The sequence below is a fragment of the Aulonocara sp. 'chitande type north' Nkhata Bay genome, linkage group LG22 (assembly GCF_057382095.1).
Source record: "Aulonocara sp. 'chitande type north' Nkhata Bay isolate Kocher_YH1m ecotype deep benthic linkage group LG22, A_spYH_male_GT1.1, whole genome shotgun sequence".
In the NCBI taxonomy this organism is placed as follows: domain Eukaryota; kingdom Metazoa; phylum Chordata; class Actinopteri; order Cichliformes; family Cichlidae; genus Aulonocara; species Aulonocara sp. 'chitande type north' Nkhata Bay.
In genome coordinates, this window is record NC_141364.1 from 16292407 (window position 1) to 16318053 (window position 25647).

Sequence of the window (25647 nt, forward strand, 5' to 3'; positions counted from 1 at the left end):
CTATGTCAGCAACTTGCACGTGCATATGTGTCAGAGAAAAGTCTAAAAGCTGTGGGTGTTGCATACAGTAATGAATAGGTAAGCCACTCCCTCAGCTTTAACCTCAGCAGCTGAAAGATCTGGTTGATCAAGGTCACTTAGTGGTGTGATTCACAAGAGAGCAGAAGCACTGGCACAGTGTGTTTGCTCGCTTGCCGTGCAGACGGTCAGATCAATGCAAAATGTAGAGCAGAAGTTTTAATTGTGTTCTTTGGTGTGGTTGAACATGTGCATGCTTGATAGGATGATGTTCCTATCTATCTGTCTATTAACTAGCTATTAACTATCTATCTATCTATTAACTATTATTTTAGTTAATCTGCCGTCACTTTTCTTGATTTGTTAGTCAATCCACCTAAATATTCAATTCACTGTGGAAAAAAAATCAATTCTCAGATTAGGGAAGGGGGAACCAAGGAATTGGAACGTTTGAATGGTCACACACTGCGGTGATCAGCTTATCAGATAATTGACTTTTTCAGCTCTGCTTTTATTTAACAGTGTGAATTTTAGTGATCTGTTAGGAACATGGAAATATTCTTTTTGTTACCTTAGACGTAGTCATCAGAACATTGTTTTTGTCATGCATGCCAACACAAAAGTGTCTGGCTGTATTTTACCTGATCTTAATGGAGTTCATTTTTTGTTCCATCAGGACCTTATGGTTAAGGTTATTTGATGTTCTCCATAGGCCAATCATTGTCTCGTCACTGTACAAGATTGTCTGCACTTTGTATGATCTGCTCTGTTGGGGCATTGACTGCTTTGATTAACACTTGCTTCGTCTCTTCTCCTAATATTAATTTAATTTACGATTTTGGAAGAAGACAACTTTCTTTGATTGACAAGCTGTTTGCAATCACTAAACAAATTATTATGAGAATCTCCAGAGTAGTTTAATAGTTTCCTTTGTTTACCTGACAGTAAAATTGGAAAGCTCCACATCCAGCTTTATGGTTTTGCACCTGCTACTCAGTACGTTTTATGCCGCGGATAGAACGGCAAAGCTCTGCGTGCAGCTCTTGCTGCTTTTGCACTGCTTTTTTGGTATGATCTGCAGGGAACCGGCCGGAGAGCACTGAATCATAGTAAACCTCATTTGCATACAGTGCCTGCTTGTACATCGTTGATGCTTAAACCAAACAGGGGGACGATAATTCCATGACATCTGAAAAGACTGATAACTACCTGTCAGCACAGTTTGTCTGTATTGATCCAAGATAACGATTTTACTAGTACATAGAAAGATCTTTAGTTAGTGTATTTAAAATCCTAACAGCAAAAATGACCACAATAATCCATTTAAGCTGGAACGGTTGAGTTGAGCTGAATGTCAAACAATGTACTCTCTGTGCTCTAATTGGTGAAACATGGAGCATAACTCTGCCTACATAAGATCTGAAAAGGCAACAAGACACATCAAAACGGCCCTTCAAAGACAATTATTTTCCTTGGGACAGCAGAGGAAAAAAAATTGCCGAAAGATGAGGAAGAAACGAGTGTAATTAGTTTGACCACCATGTCATTTGAGCCGGCATTAGCAATAACAAATCAGAAAACAATAAAAGATGAGGACAAAGATAAATTGAGGGTCTTGTGTTTCGTGACAAAAATGATTGTAAATGAACTCGAGTGCTATGTTTGTCGTCGTGGATTTACACTAAGTCTGTGCGTCTGTTTGAGGCAGTGAGAGCATGTAACGCGTGTGTGCGTCTGTTTGCATGTGTGTGCGTGCTTCGGAGCGAGCTGAGAGCTGGCGAGTGGGCATGTGTGTGTAATCATGTACGTCAGGCCGTCATGAATGGTGTGTTTGAGACAGAGCGGAGTGTGGAGTTCCTCAGGCTGGACCAAATTGGAAACAGAAAAACAAACATTGCCTAGGAACCCCCGCTTTCCACCTCCCCCCATCCCCCCCCTCGTCTGCTGGCTAGTGGCGCAGTCCAACCTGTCTGGGACAATGTAACAGTCTATGGCCGGACTGGACCACACGCATTCACAAAGTGTGTGTGTATGGGGGGGTGGGGGGCTGCGGGAGTGAGCGCAGAAGGGATGGGGGGGCTGTGGCGGTGGTTGGGAGGTGGGGGGTATCTCAGCCACAATGACAGTTGGAAAAACAGTCAGAAGAAACACATTAATGTGACAGCGAGCTCAGTGATGAATTGATGGGAGAGAGACATGGAACGGAGAGAGGGAGAAAAACGTGAAGTTGATGGACGTGAGCTTGGGAAATGGAAGTTATACTAGAAAAAGAGATGAATGAATGCAAGAAAACAAGAAAAGTCATAGTGGAAGTAAAAAAAAAAAGAAAGGAAGAAAAAGAAACAGAGAATACAGAGAAAAACACCAAAGAAGCAAAAAACAGTGATTGAGAAAATGAGTAAGCAGGGGCTGACTGAGTCAGAGTTCCACAGGAAAAAAAATATTTAAAGCTATACTCACTCTTAAGATAAAGAAAACTTTTCTTTCCTCTTTTCTTTTCCTTTTGTGAGAACTGCTAATGAATAAGTTGATTCTTAGATTTCTCTTTTTCTGCTTTGAAAAGAACATTCGTCCTCTCCGTTATAACGCTGTTATTACATGATGTGGTCGATCATGTAATAACCGGAAGCATGTCTGCTTGATGTGATACTGGAGTTCTCACCTTCTTTTTTTGTTTGTTTGTTGTGTTCTTTGTTTGTTTGTTTTTTGTTTGTTTTTTTGTGGTGTGGACACTTTCACAAGGTTACCTATGGACAACTTTTTTCCAAGTGCCTACCTGGAAATCATCGTGTTTTTTTCTGAGAAGTTTGTTTTTAATCCTGAAAAACAGCACTGTTTTAAGATGGGAGGGTCTTTAAAATGACTCATAATTTCAGTAATGACTCATAATGTTCTTGGCTTTTATTGCCAGCAATTTTTTTTCTTGCGAAACAGCAGATATCCATTTTCAGATAATGATAGCCTCCAGTTCTGGTGTGCTAACTTTCTATCTATAGCCCAAACAAAGTTAGAACTGTCTGTGGAAGTGGTCAAGACCGCTGAACAGGTATTGAATCTTTATCCACTGTTGATGCAGGCACTGGAGGAAAACGGTTTATTATAAATACAGACTAACATTTTGATTTGCGGGACGAGGTAGAGAGAGCCGAGATGGATGGAAAGAAGGAGACAGGGTGGCAGAGTGAGAATGAAAAAAAAAAAAGAGAGCGGGAGAGGAGTGTTACTGACACAGAGGGTGGGGTTATTTTTGTGGTTGGGGCAACAAAAGGGGGAACTGAGAACTAGAGTGTAACTTGTAACAGTTAGAATTACAGAATGAAGAAAAATAGACTCGTCAGCGGGCACAGCCGCTGGAAATCCAATATGTGATCATTTATTTTATTGATTCCTGGAAGTTATTCATCAATGACGGCCTTGTTGTGATTCATTAAGCAATCACAATTGAAAGTGAGCAAATCATACTTGAAGAAGAAGACAGCGAGATGCTGGGTTCTACTGTTAATTATATCCTTGGGATATTATTAGTGACCTTTTTTTTCCCCCAGTAGTTTTGCGCCTGCACAGTCTTTTCTCATTATTTACCTGACTGTTAATGTCCGGGCTGTTTGTTGTGCTTCACGTCCTTCTGTGGTGGTACAAAGAAAATATAATTTGACATGAAAAAGCAAAAAAGCAACGAGTTTACAGTTGTCAAACACAGACATGTTTGTTAATTGTAGATTTTGGTTGAAAATTGAACTTTTTTTTCTCAGTTCACGGAAAGCTGACGATGCTCACTGTGAAAGAATCACATTTATTATTATTATTATTATTTTATTTTTTAAATTGTACTGTAAATTACCCGTGGCCCCGACTTTAAAAAGACCTCAAAACTGACTTCACATGTGAAAGGCATTGTCAGCTGTCACATATGGGAAAAGAAAAGAAAAAAACCCTCAAACCGGCCGGGGTCTGAGCAGGGCACTGAATGTTTTCTTGGCTATTGTGCACCTTTGATCAACCATTTTAATGTAGACGTCTAAAGTCCAGGCAAAATTGTTTCCCGTAAACGTAAAGTATGGAAAAAATGTCTGAAATCTGGCTCCAATAGGTTTCATTAACTTCTGCAGCATGTGCCCATTTCTAACAGTATTTGTCTTTCTGTCTTTTTGCAGGTTGTTAAGATGATAGTGGACTCTGACAACCATGACTGAGGACCTTAACCAGAATTGAATTACGAAAAAACAAAACAAAAAATAAAGGACCGGACAGCAAACGTGACAGCTTGCATAACAGCTCTTACGCAGAACACACACTTGATCAAACTCAAAGCTGTAATGGCCAGCTGTTAAGCGTACGAGAGGGGGGGGGGGGCAGCAGCCGTGGACTAAAAGTAGCTGATGCGACTTACAGTTGAAGACCTTCACAAGCAAAAGTCAAAGAAGCCGAAGAATTTCAGCGCGGATGCTCACGGACCTGCGAGGAGTTGTGTGGACCTGATTAAGAAATGGAAGGATACTAGCTCTGGTCTGACACCTGGTTTCTGCTTTCCATTACGCTGTGGAGTACAGAAGGCCAGTAGCCGAACTGCGCTGCTGGACGGACCGCTGCGGCGTAGGGTTAAACCGAGCCATTTCATCAGAACCGATGCCAAAGCCAGGAGCCAGCCATGATGTTTATATAACCCGATGATCAGCAGAGGTAGGACATATATGTTTTCACTTTCAATCCCTCAATAGGAAAGTGAACAACTTTAAACTTAATGTTTTTACTGCTGATATTCAGGATTCTGCTGCTTTCTGTCCTACATGTTCTGACAAAACTACCGTGAATATTTACAAAGTCAGTTTATCAAGTGTAACATTTAATAATTAAATGTATATTATACACTTTTTAATTAGACACTAATCTTTAATACAATATTAATACAAATGTTAATGGGATTTATTTTTTTACATTAAATTAAAGTGCTAATAATTGTTTATGAATTATTTTTCATTAGAAATAAAACAATAATTCACTTTTTTTCTGCAGCATCAGCGTTCATTCCTTGAAAAAAAAAAATTAATATACTTTTTCTGCAGTAACTCAGCGTGTTTTTGTGGTGTGTGTGTGCACAGCAAGTCTTGCTTTAAACTATGAAAGCAAACAATTTCACGAGAAATAAAAAAATAAAAGCTTTAACAGGCATCCGTCGTTCTCAGAGCTCGGCCAGTTTGTGGGTCTGATGTAACCACCTCAAGCCAAAGCGGGTACAGGGGGGTAGTTTACTAAGCGACTGCAGATAAAATGGCGTACACGCAGAACAACGAAGTATTATGAAAAACTGCTCTTAGTCATCACTTGTGGAGGAAGTGACTGTGCACGTTGCCTTGAATCGCTCCTCCATACGCTGTGGTATTTAATGTTTGCCTGGTGGCACCCAGTGAGGGTGGAAAACTGTTTAAATATTGCTCGAATACTGCGCTGTTTCAAATGATTCCTATGCAGAAATAAAAGTTAAAAGATTGTTTTTGCCATCAAGCAGTGGAGCAGTTTACTCATAGCGAAACATTACCTGCTCTTCCAGTAAGCATCTGCTGTATTCTGGTTCAGTAGACCTCATTAGCAGAGCTCATTAGTTCCTCACACTTTGTAAAGTTTAGAGGGAGCAACTTGATCTACTGTTTGATTGGTTTGCTTCCAAAATATGCAATTGTTACCAGGGATGTCTGTTAACAAGAGATTTCTGACACCGCTGCTTTAATTTCGCTCTTCAGATCCCATAAATACGCTTTCAAACGTCAACTCCAGCACCACCACAGCAAACTACTAGCAATGTCGATTAGTACCAGTGATCTCCAAGGCTTTACAGAAGCCCACATGCTACATAGAGACCGTTAATGGTGAGCCTGCAATTAGGGGATGGTAACATATGAATAAGAGTGCCTGTTCAATTAAATGCTGAGTTTTGTACAACACCAAAACATGATCTGTTTGTTCAGATATGAGAGTGTTTGAACTGAAAAGGTTACTTTTTCCTTTTGCTATGTGCATTCATGGATCCTAGAACGTAATGGCACTGCACAGGTTATTGTACTGCAGGAAGTACATATATTTACAGCTGAGGTTATTATGTAAGCATGTGCAAAAAGCTGCAGTGGTTTGTGGTGTAGCATACATTATAATTATAGCAGTGCTGTATTCTTTTATTTCGGTTTAAATACCGTATGTGCCGAACTGTCTGCCTTTATCCAAACGCTCGCAAATCAAGAAATATTTTTCACATACGGTACATACAACCATATTGTTGAATTATGCCATGTAAATAGAGAATTATTCTAGTCTAGATGTGTGTGTATATATGTATATATGTGGGCGTGTACATTTGTATGCATTGTGACGCTAACATACGGTAATTTAACCGCACTGTATTTTGCCTTATCGGGGCTTTTGTGTTACTAACTAAGCTGCAAGAACTGACACGCTTTAAATTTGTGAATTTATTTATTTCCATTTTTCACCAGCCATCAGCTGTGCTGAGCACACACAAAGACACACAAACAAAGGTGCACAAACAGCTGCTGTGTATCCTCCTTTACCTGTGTCACAACGCACGCTGAAGCTCTCGACGTCTGCTTCCTTTCTCTTTCTCTCACACACTCTCGTGCTCTTTCTGCTGTCTCAACAGTTTTTATTGGGAACTGCTTCAACCGTTCAAAACTCTCCAGAACAAGGTTTCTTATACATTGTTATGTAAGATAAGTTGATTTTTTTAGGAAGTGTATGAATCCTCTTTATTTGTATAGCTCAGTATATGAGTACTAGCAGCTTTGTTGAAATCTCTTTAAAGTGAACTCCAAGCAGCCTGGAAGGCTAAAAAACGCAGGTCTTTTTTGGTGAAATGACCCTTTAACTGTAAATGCACGATCATTGCAGAGTGTCTTTGAGACTGTCTCTGTACTTTTGGTGCGTCTTTATGAATATCTTTCTACGTAGCTATTTTGCATGCACCATAGTGAATGATAATGGATATGCAAATTTGCGTATGTCCTTTTGCACAGTGTGCGAGCATCTGTGTGTGTGTTAGCATGTTTTTCATTATGCGGTGCGGTGGCTTTGCTTGGTGATGTTATTCAGCAGGGCGGATTACTTTGAGCTGCTTGATGCTTTTAGCTGTGGTCATGTGTGTGTGTGTCTATTCAATTGTGTGTATGCATGTGCATGATTGCATGCCTTCAAATGTGTATATACAAATGTTCTCATAGATGCAGTGGTGTGCGTGCATGTTGGGTTATCTCCTAGTCTTTGATATGTTAGTCACATGTGCCAGGTTTTTTTTTGTTTTTTTCTTGAGGCTTTAAAAAAACTGAGCAATGTTGAGTAGAGTTAGAGCCATTTGAATTTGATCCTGCACGCAACACACAGCGCAGTGTGCACATATAAAGACTTTTTTTTTGTTTCTGTGACATAGTAGCCCACAAAAGAGTTTCGCTCCTCTGAGGTGGTGATTCCTGATGTGTTCCTTCCCCATTGTCTGTCAGCAGATCTTTCTCTCTCTTTTTGCGTCACCCTCTTACTGTCTGTGTGTGTCGGCCTCAAACAGCAAAAGTCAGAGCAGAGCCTGGTTTAGAAAACGTTTGAACATCCGCGTGTAAACTACCTGTTGACTGTTGCCAAAATGGGTCAGAAGGTAGCTCAGTGTGTGTGATGATCTCATCTTCTCGCAGCTTTACAGCGCGCTCTGCCGCTGTTAGTTTTCCACACACATACACACACATATGCGCGTTTTTTTTTTCCTTTTCAGTGTTTCCGTGTGCGTATGTGTGTGTAGGACGTCGAGACATACCCATTCATCAATAAGTAGAGAGGGCATTAAACCTTTATCTTCTCGCAAAGACGTACATGGACAAACTCATGCACACAAGTCTTTTTCTTTGTCCCTGACATCCCAACTAACAATTCATTCTAATAGATTCCAATTAAGACTTATTATTTAGCCAGGCAAAGATTAATAAAGGAGGTGTCACCAGGTGTCATTGCTATTAATGGCTTAATTTGTCAGTTTGTTAATGATCGACTACTTTAAAGGACACCGAATCAATCAAAGATCAGGGTGACAGATGCGTGTTAATTCTTTGCATAAGTCTGTTTTATCTCAATTATGGTCTGTTTGCATGCTTGCAGTAACTCTGTTTGTAACTACATTGAGAAAGCAGACCTGATTGCATTGTCACACTGTTTATTCTGAGTTTGCTTTCTGAGCAATCAAAGTACAAGGCAGGACATAGTTGGCCAATAATAGTTGCTGTTTAGGAATTGATTGCATTGTCTGTAATATATTGATAAAACTCGACCAACAGTGTACTGTATATTGGCTGTTAGTTTATAAATGTAGCATTTGGTTTACAAAAAATTCTCCAATGGCTCTTAAGATGGTTCATTAGCTTATATAACTGTGCCCAGAGCTGTCCATACTACCGCATTGCAGCCCAGATGCCAGCAGGCTTGCAACCCCCAAATCTAGGCATAATATGCCTAGATTTGGCTTATAGGCCTACCCCAAATCTAGGCATATTATGCCTAGATTTGGGGTAGGCCTATAAGCCTGGTTAACATTTGGATCGAGATGGCATATCGTATATCTTACGACATAAACTGATGCTGGAACAAGTTGAAGGCTTGAAGAAATGTTATCATTAATGCAGGCACGCATGGCACAGTTCATGTTTGTTTCTCCTCGTATCCAAATTGTTTGGAGGGTCAGATTCACACAGCAAAACCTGACTAGCATTCGGTGCTTGGTGCGCTCATTTTCCAAAGCCTTTCTAGGAGGAAAAAAATTTGATTAATCAGATTAAGAACGGTAACTAGGCAAAGCTGAGGCAGTGGACCCAACCTAGTTTTCAAAGCTTGTACCAATTCATCTTCCTCTCAGTCTGCTTCTGTGTTTGTTGGAGAGACTGAGTTGAAATCCATTAATCAGATTTTGTTAGCAACTGACTACATAGCCAGAAGTAGATCAGACCCCAACCAACAGTTTTGTGTGTGTGTGTGAGAGAGAGTTGTGCTATCTCAACTGAAGCACTTCCAAGTAACTGTTGGATACACGTAAGATGTTAGTGCGCATGTAAAAGATAAAAGATTCAGCTAAAATGTACAATTTATTCTTTTTATATCCAACCAAGTGTATGATTAGATGAAACTCCCATACAGTTAATTTATGCTGATTCGAAAACTGGTTAAATTGGATTCAGACATACAAACAGACTTGCCTTAGTGTGCTAAATGGAGTTTTTGCTAATCACTAACATGCTACTTAGTATTTATCAAAAGGTTCCCTCCAGTTTCTCTATATATTTATGTGTGGATTCACAATACTTACCTACACATTTACTCCTTTAAGGATGTTTGCATGTGTGTGTCATACTTCTTTGTGTGCATATAAGTTACATGTACGCTTTGGTCTGGGTGTGCACAGATGTGAGTGCATGTTTTTTTTGTTGGGTTTGCCTAAAACTTGTGCTGGATCCAAGTGAACAAGTGTTAACAAGCTCTGTGCAGACTGTATTTATTTAATCCATATGCTGGTGAACTATACAGCTGCGTGCTGCCCCAGTATGTCTGGAAGGAGAAATCTCTTTGCAGTTGCAGCCTTGACGGAGTTGCAGAAAGTTTGAAGTCAGCTTGAATGAAGTTTCTCCCCCAAAATACTGCATACTGTCATTTTTTTCTGTAATCAAATGTTGCTGATATTCAGTTTTTTCCACCCATGTATTAGTCGTAGGAATGCTGTGTCTTTACTGGCATTGCTTGTAAATGTTTTATCACCGCAGTGCTCTGTAGCAGCTTTGACCCACTCATTTATATAACATGACATCGTATTGGAAGTTTGGACAAAATTAACGACCACACTCGTTTTTTTAATACGGAGTTGATTTTGTGAATTACATCAAATTTTCAACTGTTGACAGACTCTGTAGAGAGTCCACTGATGAGGAACAACAAAGGGGAAGACAGAAGCTCAGGCTGCTGCTGATAGTACTCCTGCCAGGCCGGCAGCACCAGAACCCTTACCCAGGACGATAAAGACAGAGTTGCTGGGAGCTGACAGGCCAGTTGCTGGTGGTGATGCTAAAACTAGCAGCCAGCACAGCCATCCAAAGGAGCCAGGGTGCCTGGCAGCAGCAGAACAAGTTGCCAGAACAATAAAAACAGAGTAGCTGGGGGCTGACAGATAGTTCCAAACGGTAGTTTTTTCAGGTGCTCACTGAAGCCAAATGCAACCCAGACAGTCACCACGATGCAATGAGTTTCACAGCACATGGCTGTGCAAGTGGTGAGGGACTGCTTGCTGTTGTGTGGAACAATGCAGGAGCAAAATTGTCATTAAAGATAAACTGACTAAAGCCACTTTCAACCTCAAATCCTTTTTTTTAATACTAGCTTGATGGCATCTGAACATGATGCTTTGTGACTAAAAAAGCACCCCAGACACCTTTTTATGTTCTGATAACATTAATGTGTCATTTACAACAAAAGTCTGTGTGACAAAATTACAACTGTGCAGTGGCTCTCACTTGTGCCCCCCCCCCCCCCCCCCCCCCCAAAAAAAGTGGACAATGTCAAGTAAGATTAAGTGAGATTAAGACATTTGTCCATGATGCATTATCTCGCTTCCTTGATCCAGAAGACAGAGTGCTCTCATGAAGGATGTATAGCATCGGCAACGGCAGCTGTCAATCACTGCAGAGCACACAGACTGATGCACACGCATAGTCCTTGCTCATAGTGACAATGCTAGAGAGAACTAAACGTGTAAAGGTGTGGTTTAAATCAGCTGCAGGAACTTTTCAGGAACTTTTATGGGTCTAACATGGCATTTCTAAAAACATTACAACGTGGGGTATCCTAGATTTGCTAGTCTATGTCGAGCAGTGCGTTGTTGATTATTACTTATGCAAGACATACTTGCCTTATGCTTAAACAGCCTCTGCCTTGCTTTAGTTTTGGTGTCTTTGGGGGTGGCCTTTTAAGTATTTTCATGCAAAATCTCTTGGTTTTTTTTGACAAAGTAGGTTTGACATTGGTTCTGTTCAGCTGAAAACACAAAGCTGTTAATAGCAGTTAATGGTATTACTTAGAAATAAACAATCACAGGATAAAATAGCAAATGACTAAGAATGAAAATAATTGTGACAGTAATGTTTGTAACTTTTACATTATGGAAACGTTTCTTTATTATGTGCAGTTTCTTCCCCATTAGTATGAAAGGAAGTTTCCCTCTGAGTGAGATGACTCAGTGCTCTCTTTCTCGGCATCGCGCATTACAGAAGTCACTTTTTTCAGTCTTAACAAATCAATGCTGAGTAAGTGGAGCTGAAAAATTGGGCATTCTTGTCTCCAGCTGCTTTGAGTCCATCGGATACATTTGACTGCAATAACAAACACTGTTAAATTTGACTCTGAAATGAAAGATGAAAAGTGCCAAATTTAAAGAATAATGGAGAACCTGCTGCGTCTTTGATTACATGAGAGAAAAAGGGAACTAGAGAGACTGGCAGAAAAGTGGATTTATCGACTGTGAGAGAAAACAAAACTGTGACCTAGAGGATATGTGGGAAGATTTTTTAAGTAGAGTAAGCTAATGGAAATGGTAAGCAAGACTTACTGAAACAGAAAGAAAGCTACGAGGATACGCAACTGAATACATCATAATTACAACTTTTTTTAAAATAAAGATTTCAAGGCTTCACCGTCAGGTTTTTATAGTAAAATAAAAATAAAAACAAGTAAAATATCAGCCTTTTTATTAGCTTGTATAATTGGTTGAGCTCCATCCTGGTGTACTAAGGAGATCCAGCTTTTCGGAGAGATCTGCCCCAGCTCCTTAACCGAGCAGATTTACAACCACCGCTGTTGGAATATTAAGCTGAATACCTACGTTTGGAGTGAGGAAAATAACTAACCTCTCTAATGGATAAGTGCCCTAGAATGCCTAATGCTAAGCCCTGGTGTGTGTGTGTGTGTGTGTGTGTGTGTGTGTGTGTGTGTGTGTGTGTGTGTGTGTGTGTGTGGTAATCGCCATAGCAGGTTCTTGCCATTAGTGCACTGCTGAACAAGGCAGCAATTCATTCAGCAGATTTAACTGTCTGGTGTGTGCATGTGTATGTGTGTGTGTTTGAAAGAGAGAGAGCGAGAGGGAAAATCTATGAGCCTGTGTGTGTGTGTGTGTGTGTGTGTGTGTGTGTGTGTGTGTGTGGTAGGTTTCTAAGTGTAGAATGTGTGTTGTTTTTAGAGAATTGTTTCCGTGCGCCTGTCTGCACCATATGGTCCAATGTGGAAAAAAGGCCCCTTTAGGGGTCTGTGCGTATGGGAATATGTATGGGAGTGTGCATGTGTGTATGTGAGCGAGAGAGAGATAGAGGGAGAGCGAGCGAGGGTGTGTGTGTTTGTGCGCATGAACGTGTGTACAACGGTCTGGTCTGCCCAGAGTGAAGCTGTAAAAACAAAAACGTCTTGAGAAAAGAGAAAAAAAGAAGTCTACATAGGAGCAGTGATGTCAACTACTACCCCTTTTCCTCCGACTCACACACACATACATGCGTATTCACTGCACTTCCTTTTTCGTCTCTCATAAATTACAACATTTGCCTTTTTTTTCCTCTTTCGCATTAGCTATATTAGAAATTATCAAAACGAATGTGTTTTTTTTCTTCTTAACTCTAATGATCGCTTTCTATTTTTCTCCAATTATTACTTTCTTTTCAGCAATTGTGTTTAGCCGCTCTCATGGGAGATAGAGCTGAGGGGGGAGGGTTATTGTTTTCTCAAATTGGTGAAAATAATCACTTTAATTTTTTCTCCAGTAATCACTTTCTTCTCTCCTCTTGTTTTTCATTTATCCTTTTTTTTGTTTTTCGTTTGCTGTTTATTTTGTCTAATTGCCGTAAACCTCGAGGCTGTGGTAATGACTTCTGAGGTTAACGAGCTTCTGCTAACAATCACTCACTTGCTTGCGCAGCCACACACTTGTGTAACCAAACACAAACTCTCAACCAAGCACAATAAGTACATTTAGATCACATATATATGTGAAAATGGACTTGTTCCTGCTTGTTCCTTCGAGGATTCGCACACTGAAGCCTCATCTGCAGCAGCCTTTCACAAAATGTGCAAGCTTTTATATTATGGTAAAGAAACATGTCATGTTTGATTCATGAAGTTCTTTACAGCTTCGGTTCGAGTGTTGGATCCAAAGTTACAGTGAATTTGTAAGCAAAAAGGCCAATCAGTCTAAAGGGCCATGTTTCAATAAATAATTTGTGTTGGGTTTTTGTCAGATGTGTTGAGAAATGCTCATATATCACTGTCTCTAAGTAGAAAAGTTAAATAGAAATTAAAGAGAAACTCCCAACGTTTCTGATGTGAAGCTGTTTGTAGAATTTGTTCGCTATCTGAAGGTGTCTGTTGTTATTGCTTTTCTCACTCACATGAAAGATGCCAACATGCCTGCAAACACTCGCCAACTATTCACCAAGTGGTAGTGGACTGGTTCTCATCTAACGCACACAAAGCACTTTATAGAACATGCCTCATTCACTTATGTGTATAAGCACTTTTCCTTATGCTGAAGAGCTCTCTATTCAACATTCATAGTCCGAGGAACACATCAGAGAGCAACTTGGGGTTCACCATCTTGCCCAAGATGTAGACTACAAAGGCTGTTGAAATGTAACTATGGGCAACCACAGCAATCTACTAGCAACCAAAGCAAACCGTATACCTCTTCATTTCTGTATACTAATTTTATCTAGCGATGGCCAGCAACCTCTACTGACCACTCACCAACCAGCTGCGGAAACGAAAATTTTCCCTGTTGACGATGGTTGCTAGAGAGCCACCGACCCGTCTCGAGACCTGTGTGACTCACTCAAAATTAGGTCACTATTAAGTCTCATAGCTTAAAATTTTGATTGACGGCATAAAACGATAGTTTCCCCTCTCTGATGAGTGAAACTGCTGAGGTTAATTGCTCTTTATGTGGCTTTTCAGTCATTATGTCATTGCAGTAGTTTCTAAAAATGTCTATAAAATAATCAAAGAGTTGTCTTAAATGACGTTTTGGATATTTTTTAAGCGTTTGATGCATTAAGCCTATACAGAAACCTCCTCTGTAAAAGATACGTGCCTATACTCCTGTTTGCACGGACACTCCAGCGTGGCTTCTGTACTATTTTACCTATGAATATGATGCCTTGAATTGAACAGGCTACACAGGTGCAAATGCATCCTGGTCAGTTTTTCAAAACTTCCTTCACTTTCAGCAGCAGATTAAACAGTTTGGATGCTTTGAGATGTGAAATTCCACCAAGTCTTCTTGATGACTGGAATCCAACTTGAGTCTCAACTGCAGTCTGCTAGTTCTCCCGGTGTGAACTCTGCTTTAATCTTCCTTTCTCTCTCTTTCTTGCTCTCTCTGGTATCTTGATATGGTCTGTGTTCTGCAGTGACTTCTAAACATTTACATTTCTGCTTTTAAGTGCTGTTTATATATGGCTCTTATCTGCTATCATGCACACAACACACACACAGACACACATTCAGACAGGGACAGACACTGAATCAAATCTTTAGTCGTCCTGACAGCAAAACTGTTGCTATGTCCATAATAGGACAGGAGGAGAGAGAAAGAGGAAGGCAGTAAGAGAAAAGAGTGCCACATAGACAGAAAGAGGGGGAGGCAGATAATTTGCCACCAGAGTGTTTTGTGGTGAGGTGAGGCGTGGAACTGGTGACTTTAGCTCACAGGCTTTTTTGTGATACTCCAGTGATCCCCAGTAGTGAAATCGTCTCTTTTCATCTCCCCCTGTAGATTGCAACCTCCGCTACAGAACAGCACCCCTGGGACTGGTAGGCATTTGGTGTCTTGCTCAAGGACACTTTAGCAGGTTGGATTTTCACAGTCACGAGGGAGATAACTTAGCCTTCTGGTTGAAGGATGCTTTACTCTTGAGTCACTCTGCCACCCTTCCCCGCTACCCTTGGCTTGTATGCTTGAACGCTGCCCTATCTTGATAAACTCTTGACAAATTTCCAGCATGGAAAAAAACACCTTTGTGCTGCACTCAGCAGGGACGGATTGAAAAGGACTGCACGCTGTTACTGCACAGCTTAGAATTTTAAAGCAGGAATTCTCAAATTTTCAGAAAACCAAATGGATAGATATGATAAAAAGGTTTTAAAAAATTTGACTTATTATGCTTTTCTCTAATTCCCGGCTTAACGGTGGAAGCTTATATTAAAGGTAGCCAAGGTTTCAAATAATGAGTTTAGCATATGTGCAAGGAGCCCCTCGGGTTTCACACTGCTCTAAATGAAAGGATGCAGACAGTTTTTTTTCTACTCTTGCCTCTGTATGAAGTCAAAGACAGTGGATATCCCTGATATGGTCAACTCAGCACACATCTCTGCCTACTAGCACAGAAGCTTGACATGCCTGCTTCTGTCTATGATGGTAGAATAACGAATAGAAACAGAGCTAAGACCTCAGTCACACATGCTGGTCAATGACCCTGTCACTAGGAAACATTGTGTATTTCCCGACCAGTTGGCAAGTTTTTGCTGTTTAGCAAATTGCCATTGGCGTGGAAGATACTCACTGCAAACAAACAGTTCTTAACTAACCACTGAAAGGCAGTGAAACATGAAAAAGTGTGTAAGTTGTGCCATTTCGCTTCCAGTTTGCGTCTTTTAAGCTTTCAATACTGTTAGCGAGCAGTTAATGAGTGTTTGCAGACAAGTTGGCATCTTCCTTACAAACGTCTAGCAACAGCAGCACCCTACTTTCAGTGCAGCATTGTTTACTTCTTTGCAACAAATTTTACCAACAGTAAGAATCCTCTTAAAACCACACACAACTACTCAGCGAAATAGTAATTTTTTTTTCCTAGCAACTAGTTTTTTTGCCAGTTTATATAGTACAATCTAGTCATATAGTCTATAGGTCTGTTTTCCTGAGGCCTAAAACAGCTTTGCATTTCAGGATTATTTTGATCTGACAATCATACAAAGCTACTCTTAAAACAAAAGGAAATGAGCACAGTGTAAGCACTTTAAACAGTTTAGATTGATAATATTCCAAGTCAGAGTTATTTGACATTTAGAAGACAGAACATTACACACAAGTTTGCAAGGACCAGATTTATTCTGCTGTTCTTTGTTGGAATTCCTACATTGGGAACCATTGTTTTAAAGTTTTCAGTTTCTAACATAACTTGAAGTAGGTCAAAGAGTACATGCCAGTTTCTGAAGCATAGCTCACAGCTGATCCTGATCCCCCAACCCCTCCCGTTAAACCCAGACAAGAGAAAAGACAATTTTATTACAGGGATCAGTTGAGTATCACATCACACAAGACTCCTTTTCATGTGATCATCTAGTGACACACTGTCACATGGCTAGAAATTGACAGCGTAGTTTTTTTGGTGTTTTTTTTAAGTCTTTTTTTTTGGAGGATAGTTGAATTATTGCTTCAGGGAGATGTGCCATGAATCGCGGGATGATAAGGAAAGGCTTGCGGAGAAGGAGAGGGAGTGATCGAAAGCCTCGTTAGATAGGAATAATGTAATGCACACATAGAGCTGGTGAGAGAGGGAGAAAGAGAGGGAGAGAGGAAATGACACATAGGTGGAAAGAATCTTATCCCTGCTTCTGTCTCAAGCTGGCTTTCTTTTCTTGCACACACACACACACACACACACACACACACACACACACACACACACGCACCATAATTGAACACTAATTGAACACATCTTATCTGCGTATCTGTCCAAAGAGGTTCAGAGTAAATGGTTGTGTGTGTGTGTGTGTGTGTGTGTTTGCACATGTGCATGTGCAGTCTGATTCTTATCAAACTGTTTTACTCAGAGCTGCTTTTAAGGCAATGAATTCACATTTCATCCTCTTTCTGGTTCCCTGTCTCTTCCTTTTCAGGCTGTCTTTCTAAAGCTCTCTTTCTCAGTCTCCCTACCTTTTTTTTCTAACGTCAGTAGGTCTTCTCATCAGAAGGTCATCTTACAAAATACAAGTTGATTAGTCTTAGGAGGTGCAAGGATCTGATGTCAGAGACCTTCAGATCAGCTGCCAAACAGCCTTGTGATTTATTTTTTGGGTTAATCAACCCCAGAGGATAAACAATTGTGAATGGCAAAGCATTTTCAGCGATTTCAGTTTTGCATGCCTTCACTTTTTTAAGTCCTTGCCAGACTTGTGGTTTGTTATGTTTGACTCATGCGTAACTGGGACGAAATGGCGCAAGTACAAATATTAAATGCTGACAACAGGTAATATTGAGAGGAAGTTAGCTAAAAGGTGCAGATAGAGGGTAACCGATAGCTGTTCGGCTTGCCAATTTCCCTGATACTACCAATGTGTATTTGATAATTTTATACCTGTTGTGTTGCTCCAGGTCTATGGGACAGTCTTTAACATCGGGAGAACAGCTTAGGCTGCCAATTGTAGTAAAAATTGAACATATTAAAAAATAAAAGGAAGAGATTTTCAGCAGCACACCAAGGGTACGCCATTTTTTAATGCCATTCATCATAGATCAGAGAGATTAGAGAGGAGAACAAAAAGAGACGAACAGAAGGGAAGACAGAGGGAGGGGCTGGGTATAAAATAAGAGATGAAAGGATTTAGGGTGTAGTATCAGCTAAATAGGTTTAGGCGCTGAACTCTTCGCTTGGTGCGCGTCCATGCTTGTATTTGTGTGTATGCATGTGGAATTTTTTAGGGGTGTACCAGCAGTTAGATGGGTGTGAGAACTAAACATTACATACCTGTGCTCTTATTACTGATCCACCCGAATCTCTTGTAAATCTCTGACCTATTTAAGGTGTCCTAATCTAGTTGAGAACACACGACCTCAACACACACACACGAAAGAGGCTGATAAGTTCTGGCAGAACAGGTAGGATAGGGTGTGTTAAGCTCTTCTTTTTCAAATGTGATCATGTCATTAGTTTGAGGCCATGCGAGCTGATAGCTAAACCGCGTTGGAATCACGCCCTCAGAAAACAGTCCTCCCTTGTTGAATTCTGACAGTGTTTTGTAATCACGGGTAGAGTTTGCTCAATGCTGTAGGTGACAAAATATGCCTTCTTGGAGTTTGGGTATTGTAGCTGACAGCCATTGCATACTGCTGTCTTTTGTAGTCACTTTAATTGACATGCAAAATAAATGCACAGGAATATTGAAAGTTTACCTCGTAGCCTCTCCTTTTTGATGCCAGATGTCAGAATGATCAGAGCCCTGTATCCGTTCACAGTGCCAGTTTCTAAATGGCAAACATATTTTAGACAAGACCGAGCGTAATGCTGTATTTACCCTCAGGTCCAGAATATGATGAAAACCCGCCCTAAGGTCAGAGTGAATTTCCTTAGCAGGTGTTTACAGGAGGCTCTGTTTACATTCACTTCTTTCTCTCTTTTTTTTTTTCTACATAACTTATTATCCAAAGTGCATTGCAGGTGGGATGCTGGCGCTAGCTCCACAATACACGATTAATGGTCGATACCATTCTGTCGATATTGCAGCCAGAGGACTTGAGTCAAGATGACCCTCCTGGAATAATCGCCACCTTCATCCCGCTCACAAAGCCTCTGCTTCACCCTCCTCCATAAAATCATCCAGAGCACGCTGAGACACATAATCACAGTTGATCGATTTCAGTTTATCATGTTGAGAATGCAGAATTAGATCAAATCGGGTCCGCGTACATTAGGGTGACATCCTCGGTATGTATGAGCTGTGCAGTTTGATGTGAAAGCTGGAGCAATAAAGTTATTCTAGTTTAACCTGGTATGCTTAGCGGATGCTAGACAGGTTGGAATATGCTGCAGTAGATGTAGGATGTTGGACGTTTAATGCACTGAGTGTTTCCTCTTCACTCACTATGTGTAGGTTTTTATTGATCTGTGCTCTCTTCCACAGCATGTCTTTTGTCCTGTCTTCCTCCCTTCACCCCCAGCTAGTCGCGGCAGATGGCTGCCCCTCCCTGAGCCTGATTCTGTTGACAGTTTCTTTCTGTTAAAAGGGAGTTTTTCCTTCCCACTGTTGCCAAGTGCTTGGTCAAAGGGGGGGCTGTTCGATTGTTGGGGTTTTCTCATTATTACTGTAGGGTCTTTACCTTACCAACATAAAGTACCTTAATAAAACCGAATTAAATTGAATAGCAGTTTTAAATGACAAGATATATTTAAACAATTCTCTAACAACATTGAATCATTTCAAAATTTTCAAACTTAGTTACCCTCAAAATACTGAGAATTCATTATTTCAAGTCTTATTTTTTGTTCCACATAATTTTCAAACATGAAATGAAATCTTGTCCGAACATTTAATTTAATACCGAGGAAGACAGTGCTCTTTTCCCTGTGGTGATGTGTAATGATGGTTGAAACTCAGTGCATATCAGTGGTTTGAGAAGTCATTATTTAAATTCATGATTGTGATGGGTTTACTCAACATCTCTCACAGTTTATGTAGGCAACCGCATGACTGCATTGCAATCTATTGACATGCGAGTGAAGTCGCAGCATCACAGTCATAAAAACCGGTTCACTTCATAATGTGCTCTGCTGGTAACGGCTCTTTTAAAATGAAAATAAAGTTCTTTTGAACTGTGATAGGGCGATGGCTAAACAGTGATTTCTTTTCTCCTAAAAGCCAAATTTATGATAAATCTAAGCAAATTTCCCACTGAGTCCATGTTGTGTGTTTATGTGTGTGTGTGTGTATGAGAGAGTGATAGAGCTTTTATCTCAAGCGCTGATGTCGCAACAACCTGCAACTTCCCCTAGCACAGGAAGGCTAACAGTCTGCACATTTGTCTGTGTGTGTCTGTACTCGTTTTACTGATCTTGTGGGGACACAAATCTCTTCACACAGTGAGATTGAGGGGACCACCTCACTTGTGGGGACAACAAGCAAGTCCCCGTGATGTAAAACATAATATTTTAAAAAGTAGACGTGGTTCTATCTTTAGGCTACAAATAGAATTGAGATAAGAGTAGTGTAAAGGTTAGTCTTAGGGTTAAGCAAGTTGGTCATGTTTATTTATATTACTGCCGGGAACACTATATCAACTGAATTTTTGGAAAACTTTACATAACATCAGTTGTGTTCCTGAGTGTGTGTAGTCGTGTGCATGTGTGATGGAGTGTAGCAAACAAGAACTTTGTGGCTAACAAAAGAAATATCTTAAACTTACATTTATCTTTACATTAACTTATCGTCTGCCTTTTTGCGGCATCCGCTTTAAGATTACATCTCATTTTCTCATATAATCGCTGTAGCAGTAAATGTGCAGATTTGTTTTTATTGTAAAAAAAAGTTGGAATTTTGTTTTCACTGATTTTTTTCAAGTAATTTTTCATTCCGGACCAAACGACTCTACTTGTCGAAAAAAGCTGAATGTTTAACTATAGAGCAGGTTTGTGTAGTCATTTCTTTTAGAGCTGTCTACCTCTGCGATTGCTCTGGGCAGGCCAAAAGTCTCGTAATGATGCTCTCCTTCTGTCTCTATATATCCGTGCGCTTACGTGCATGTGTGTGTATCTGTCAGTTGTGATGCAGGATAGAGGAAATGAAAGCTCAGACTTAGCCCCAAGCCTTTTCAAACTGCCCCAGTGTCTTTTGCATTGGGTTTTTGTCTGTGACTGTGTGTCTCTGTGTTAGTGTCCTTAAAAAAAAAAAAAAAAAAAAAGAATACACTCATGTTGTCTCTTTGTCTCCTTTTGTTAGACTCAAATACTGACATCACACACACACAGCTACATGTCCCTACATGCAATCAAATATGCAGAGATGCACACATAGTGTGAATGAATCTCAGTTATAATTGTGAAATAGTGGCCATAGCTGCTACCTCCTTCCTCTTTTTTGCTCTTTGCAGGGGTGTCATTAACATTTGAACTGTGCTTCTACTTTTACTAATACCGCGCATCGATCCTCGTTGTTGTAAATGACAGGAACGTGGCAGAAAGAACACAGGTTTACATATAGAGCAACAAAGTGCAACAGCATTTTTTTTAAGCCTTTAACTAAAGCCGTTCTGCTCCGGGGGGCCTGAAACTGAAACTGTGACTTCCTGGGTGACAGTTAAGATGATGGCACCTCAGACCATTTCAGATAGAATTTATAAATGCACCATTACATAGAGTTGAGTCAGATTACATTACAGTTTAGTCAGTTACTGGATAGAAATCACAGTGACAATTTGGTAATTAGTGTGTCTATATGTTAACTGGCCTGAATATAAAAATGAAAGCTAAAACACATGTTTAAATTAAATTTTTGTATATTTTAAGAGTAAGATAGTGTAAAGTAATTGAATTATTCACAATGTTACTGTATATATATAAAATCATGATTTCAATTGTAATCTAAACATGTTAATTTTATATATATATATATATATATATATATATATATATATATATATATATATATACATATAGATAGATAGATAGATAGATAGATATATAATAAATGCATGATATTTATTACAATGAGCTGTAATTTTGTCAACTATATGATATGTTTGGGCTCTAAGCTGACGGTGCAGATAAAGACAACTGGTGCAAAAAAGGCTTACGAGCTTGGAAAGTTCAAGTCTATGCATTTCTCTTATTTTATGTGGTGCGCTTTCGCTCGATGTTTTGACAGGCTGCTCGTGCAGGCCATCCTAACTTGCAAAAGACTTGAGACAACAGGCAGTGTCAGCGCCCATTTCAGTGAAATGTAACCACACTTTTCTGCTTTTAGGTTTTGTCAGCTTAAGTGCAGCATGCCTCTTTGTTTGTGTGTGCCAGTGCAGCATATGAGAGATAAGCTGCCCCCACCCCTCACACTTTCACAGAAAGAGACCTCTCGTCTGGGTTGGGAATAGCAATAACGCATCACAAGTCAGAGCTTATCAGAGGTGTTGACTTTAATAATGGTGCCCTTTGTAATACTTACCCAAAGTCTCCCTGTATGTTCTTCATCTATTTCTATCTTTCTGTTTGTACATACAGTGGATGCAATGTTGGGCTCTCTTATATATACTCTACAGGGGATAACATGAGCGCTATATTTGCTTTGTGTGACTTACCTGTATTCACTTTTTACACGTTTATTTGGTGTCCATTTAAACTGACCCATATCCTGTGTGTATGTGTGAGAATGCGTGTAATTTCCTGGTTTGTCCCCCAGCAACCTCTGAGCTATGATCGCAGGAAGATTAGAGGAAGTTGTCGGTTCTCCGCTACACACACACGCGCATACATACCTCTGCCTCCTCCCACGCTTTCACACTTCTACAAGAAATGGTAGTGGGGAGTGAATGAAAGGGTGAAGAGCAGCACTCCTTAGCAAACTAAAAGAATGCATTTCATTCATCGGCTGCTCTTAGAAGCCTCGTTAAGGACCCCGGAGAAGTAGAGAAGCTTACAGAAATCTGTGGCCACGTACTTCACATTTCTATTGGTGTTTATGGGTATCACATGACAAAGACCGCGACAGGAAAACGTGACAGTCATGTGTCAAAGAGCTCATCCCCACAATCGAAATCATTAAGACGCATAAAGTTTAAAGCACAACTGCAGGTTATTTGAAATGTAAAAAAAGAAATCTAGCAGCTGATGGCAGGAGAACCCACACCACAGGCATCGAATGCTGCCTTTTAGTGTAGCTTTGGAACAGTGCAGTGGGTCCCCTCGGCGTAGGAAGCCAAACTGTGTTTTTTTGGCTTTTCGACTGCTACATTTGGTGTTTGTTAGATGTGTGTGCCTTCACTGTGTGAAGTTAAACTGTTTCTGATAGTTTCACAGTAAATCAATATCAATATCACTCAATTTTTCTGTCTTTCAAGCAAGCGTAGAAAGCTAGAGTTCCTGCTTCGAAACTTTTGAAACACTTCAAGAGATGCAGCCTAAATTGTGGGCCTTTCAAATATGCACATTTGTGAGCGCAAGTGAAATAGATATTTGGGCATAAAATATGTATTATTAAGGCAATTCGTGGCACTGGTGTAGCGTGATATTGTGGTTTGGTCTTTGATTAGTATTCATATTTCACAGGGTTGTGGTTTTGACATGAGGCATCCTCATTGACTATTTCTTTTTTTCTCACTCCTCTTTTCATAGGGCACGTTTTTTTTTCACATTTCCTTTAAAAGGTCTTTTCAGTGCAGAAAACTTTTTTTGGTTTTGTTTTGCAGGATGTGGAGGATGCCCTTCAGTTGAGTTTGCTATCGAGGGTGCCCTTTAATTAGTTTTCAGACACTGCTTTTGATGTGTGTGCTTCATTAGACATTGAGGCTTAGGTATTTATGTTTTTAATAAATGGTGGTTGCTCCTTATGTATGGACATTGCTTGTGGTGTACCCCAAGGGTCAGTTTTGGGTCCAAAATTCTTCAACTTGTACATTAACGACATCTGTAAAGTGTCCAAAGTATTAAAAATGGTTCTCTTTGCTGACGATACAAACATTTTTTGCTCTGGTGATGATCTGCAGAATTTATTGGAGGATATGACTAATGAAATAAGTAAAGTGAAGTTCTGGCTTGATAAAAACAAATTATCATTAAATTTGAATAAATCTAAACTTATGTTATTTGGAAATAGTAGTTTAAATACAAATGCAAAGATTCAAATAAATGGTGTTGATATTGAAAGAGTCAGTGAAAATAAATTTCTGGGGGTAATAATAGATGAAAAACTTAACTGGAGAGCTCACGTAAGATATATTCATTCCAAAGTATCACGAAGCATTGCAGTACTAAACAAGGCAAAACAGGTATTCGACAGAACATCACTTCATATTCTCTACTGTTCACTGGTTTCACCATACTTAAGCTATTGTGCAGAGGTCTGGGGCAATAACTATAAAACCACATTACATTCACTTTTTACTCTTCAAAAGAAAGCAATTCGAATCATCCACAATGCAGGTTATAGGGAACATACAAACTCACTATTTTTGCAGTCTGAAATATTGAAAATTGACGATATAGTGAAATTCCAAACAGCACAAATTCTATTCAAAGCAAAAAATAAAGAACTGCCAGGTAATATTCAGAGTATGTTTTTTTTGAAAGAAGGAAGTTATAATTTAAGGGGTTTTTGTAACTTCAAAACAATGAAGGTACGTACTACAAGAAAAGGCTTTTGTGTTTCTGTTCAAGGAGTGAAACTATGGAACAAACTGAATATGGAATTAAAGCAATGTCCAAACATAAAACTGTTCAAAAAGAGTTATAAAAATATGATCTTCTCGATCTATAAAGAAAAGGAAAATATTTAAATTAAGTGAATGTCTCTATTTAAAAACAAACAAACAAAAAATTCATGATGTGATATTATAGTATATAGTATATCAGAAATCTGTTCACTATTTTTATTACAAATTATATCAGTAAGGAAGCTGACTAAATATTCACTGATAATTTATGGGACAGGGGTGGGATTAAATAAGTGTATACTTCTTCCCACTCCCTTTCAACATGTAAATTAATCAGAATGTTTTTTTGTATGTAATTTGTATAGTATATTTTTTTTTTCTCTCATTTCTTTTCTAAATGTACTTGTATATTGTTCACATGTTGAAATAAATTACCAATCAATCAAACCAATCAATCCCAGTGTAACATACCTTTCATTGGCATTCAAAAATTCGTTTTAAATGCATTCCGCTAGAGAATATTAATCTTTCGCTATCTACTAACTTTAGATTTTAAACTGGAGGATGGAGTGCGTGGTGTTCAGTTGATGCGTTGGGAGAATATGAATGAGTTTTTAATGAAGTTGGATTATTTTTAAATGATGTAAATGTTAGAGCCAAATGATGGAACTCATCTTTTTAAGCAGATATAAAACAATCGTTTTTTATGATTATTTACAGCCATCCCGTATTCAGCGAGATGTAATTGTTCATTTGATCAGTCTGTTGGAGGGCTGTGTGAACGTGCATTTATTGTGTTTCTTCGATTGAAAATTTTCTTTCCCTTTTATATCTTTTAGTTTTCAAACTCTGCGAGACATTTTCCCTTTGAAGATGAATTCAAAAGTGTGATTAACTATGTTGACATGTGTTTTCCCTTTCTGCGCGTTTGCATTTTTGTCTGTCTCATTGCCAGCCTGTTTCTCCTGCCAGCCAGTTAGCAACAATTGATTACACGCACTCCTTGTGAGCTGGCGGTTTCCATGCTGCTGCATGTTTGAAACCACGCTCTCTCTCTCTCCCTCTCATGACAGGTGTATGACATATTCTTATATTCACAAATGAGAGAAACACACAGCAAATAGCTTTAGTCCATCATTTGCACATCACAAAAAAATGGCAAAGGTGACATCGTCAGTGGTAATGGGAAAGAGACGGAGAGAGATCCATTTTTAAAGCGGCTTTCTTAGACGTGACCACACACACATGGTATGCTCCTCACACACATTCGCTCGCAGACAGAGTATGCTCCGAGGACCATAGCAGGGGAGCCGTGTCTGTATATGAGTGTGTATGTGTGTATATAAAGTTAAAATCCAGACAGCCATTCCAACGGCCAGACTATTGAGTCTTATAAACTCTCAGGTCACAGATTATTGAAATAGCAGAAGAGATATATA

At 39.5% G+C, this 25647-nt stretch overlaps 1 protein-coding gene across 3 annotated transcripts in view; it reads left to right on the forward strand.

Moving 5' to 3' along the window:
* The window catches only part of trps1 (trichorhinophalangeal syndrome I), a 124268-nt gene that overhangs the window by 16486 nt on the left and 82135 nt on the right, over nt 1-25647 (forward strand). For all 3 annotated transcript variants that reach the window (XM_086279671.1, XM_086279672.1, XM_086279673.1), the window contains exon 2: nt 4173-4698. In XM_086279671.1, the coding sequence (XP_086135797.1) occupies nt 4686-4698 (13 nt within the window). In that variant the 5' untranslated portion in view covers nt 4173-4685. The remainder of the gene's footprint in view (nt 1-4172; nt 4699-25647) is intronic.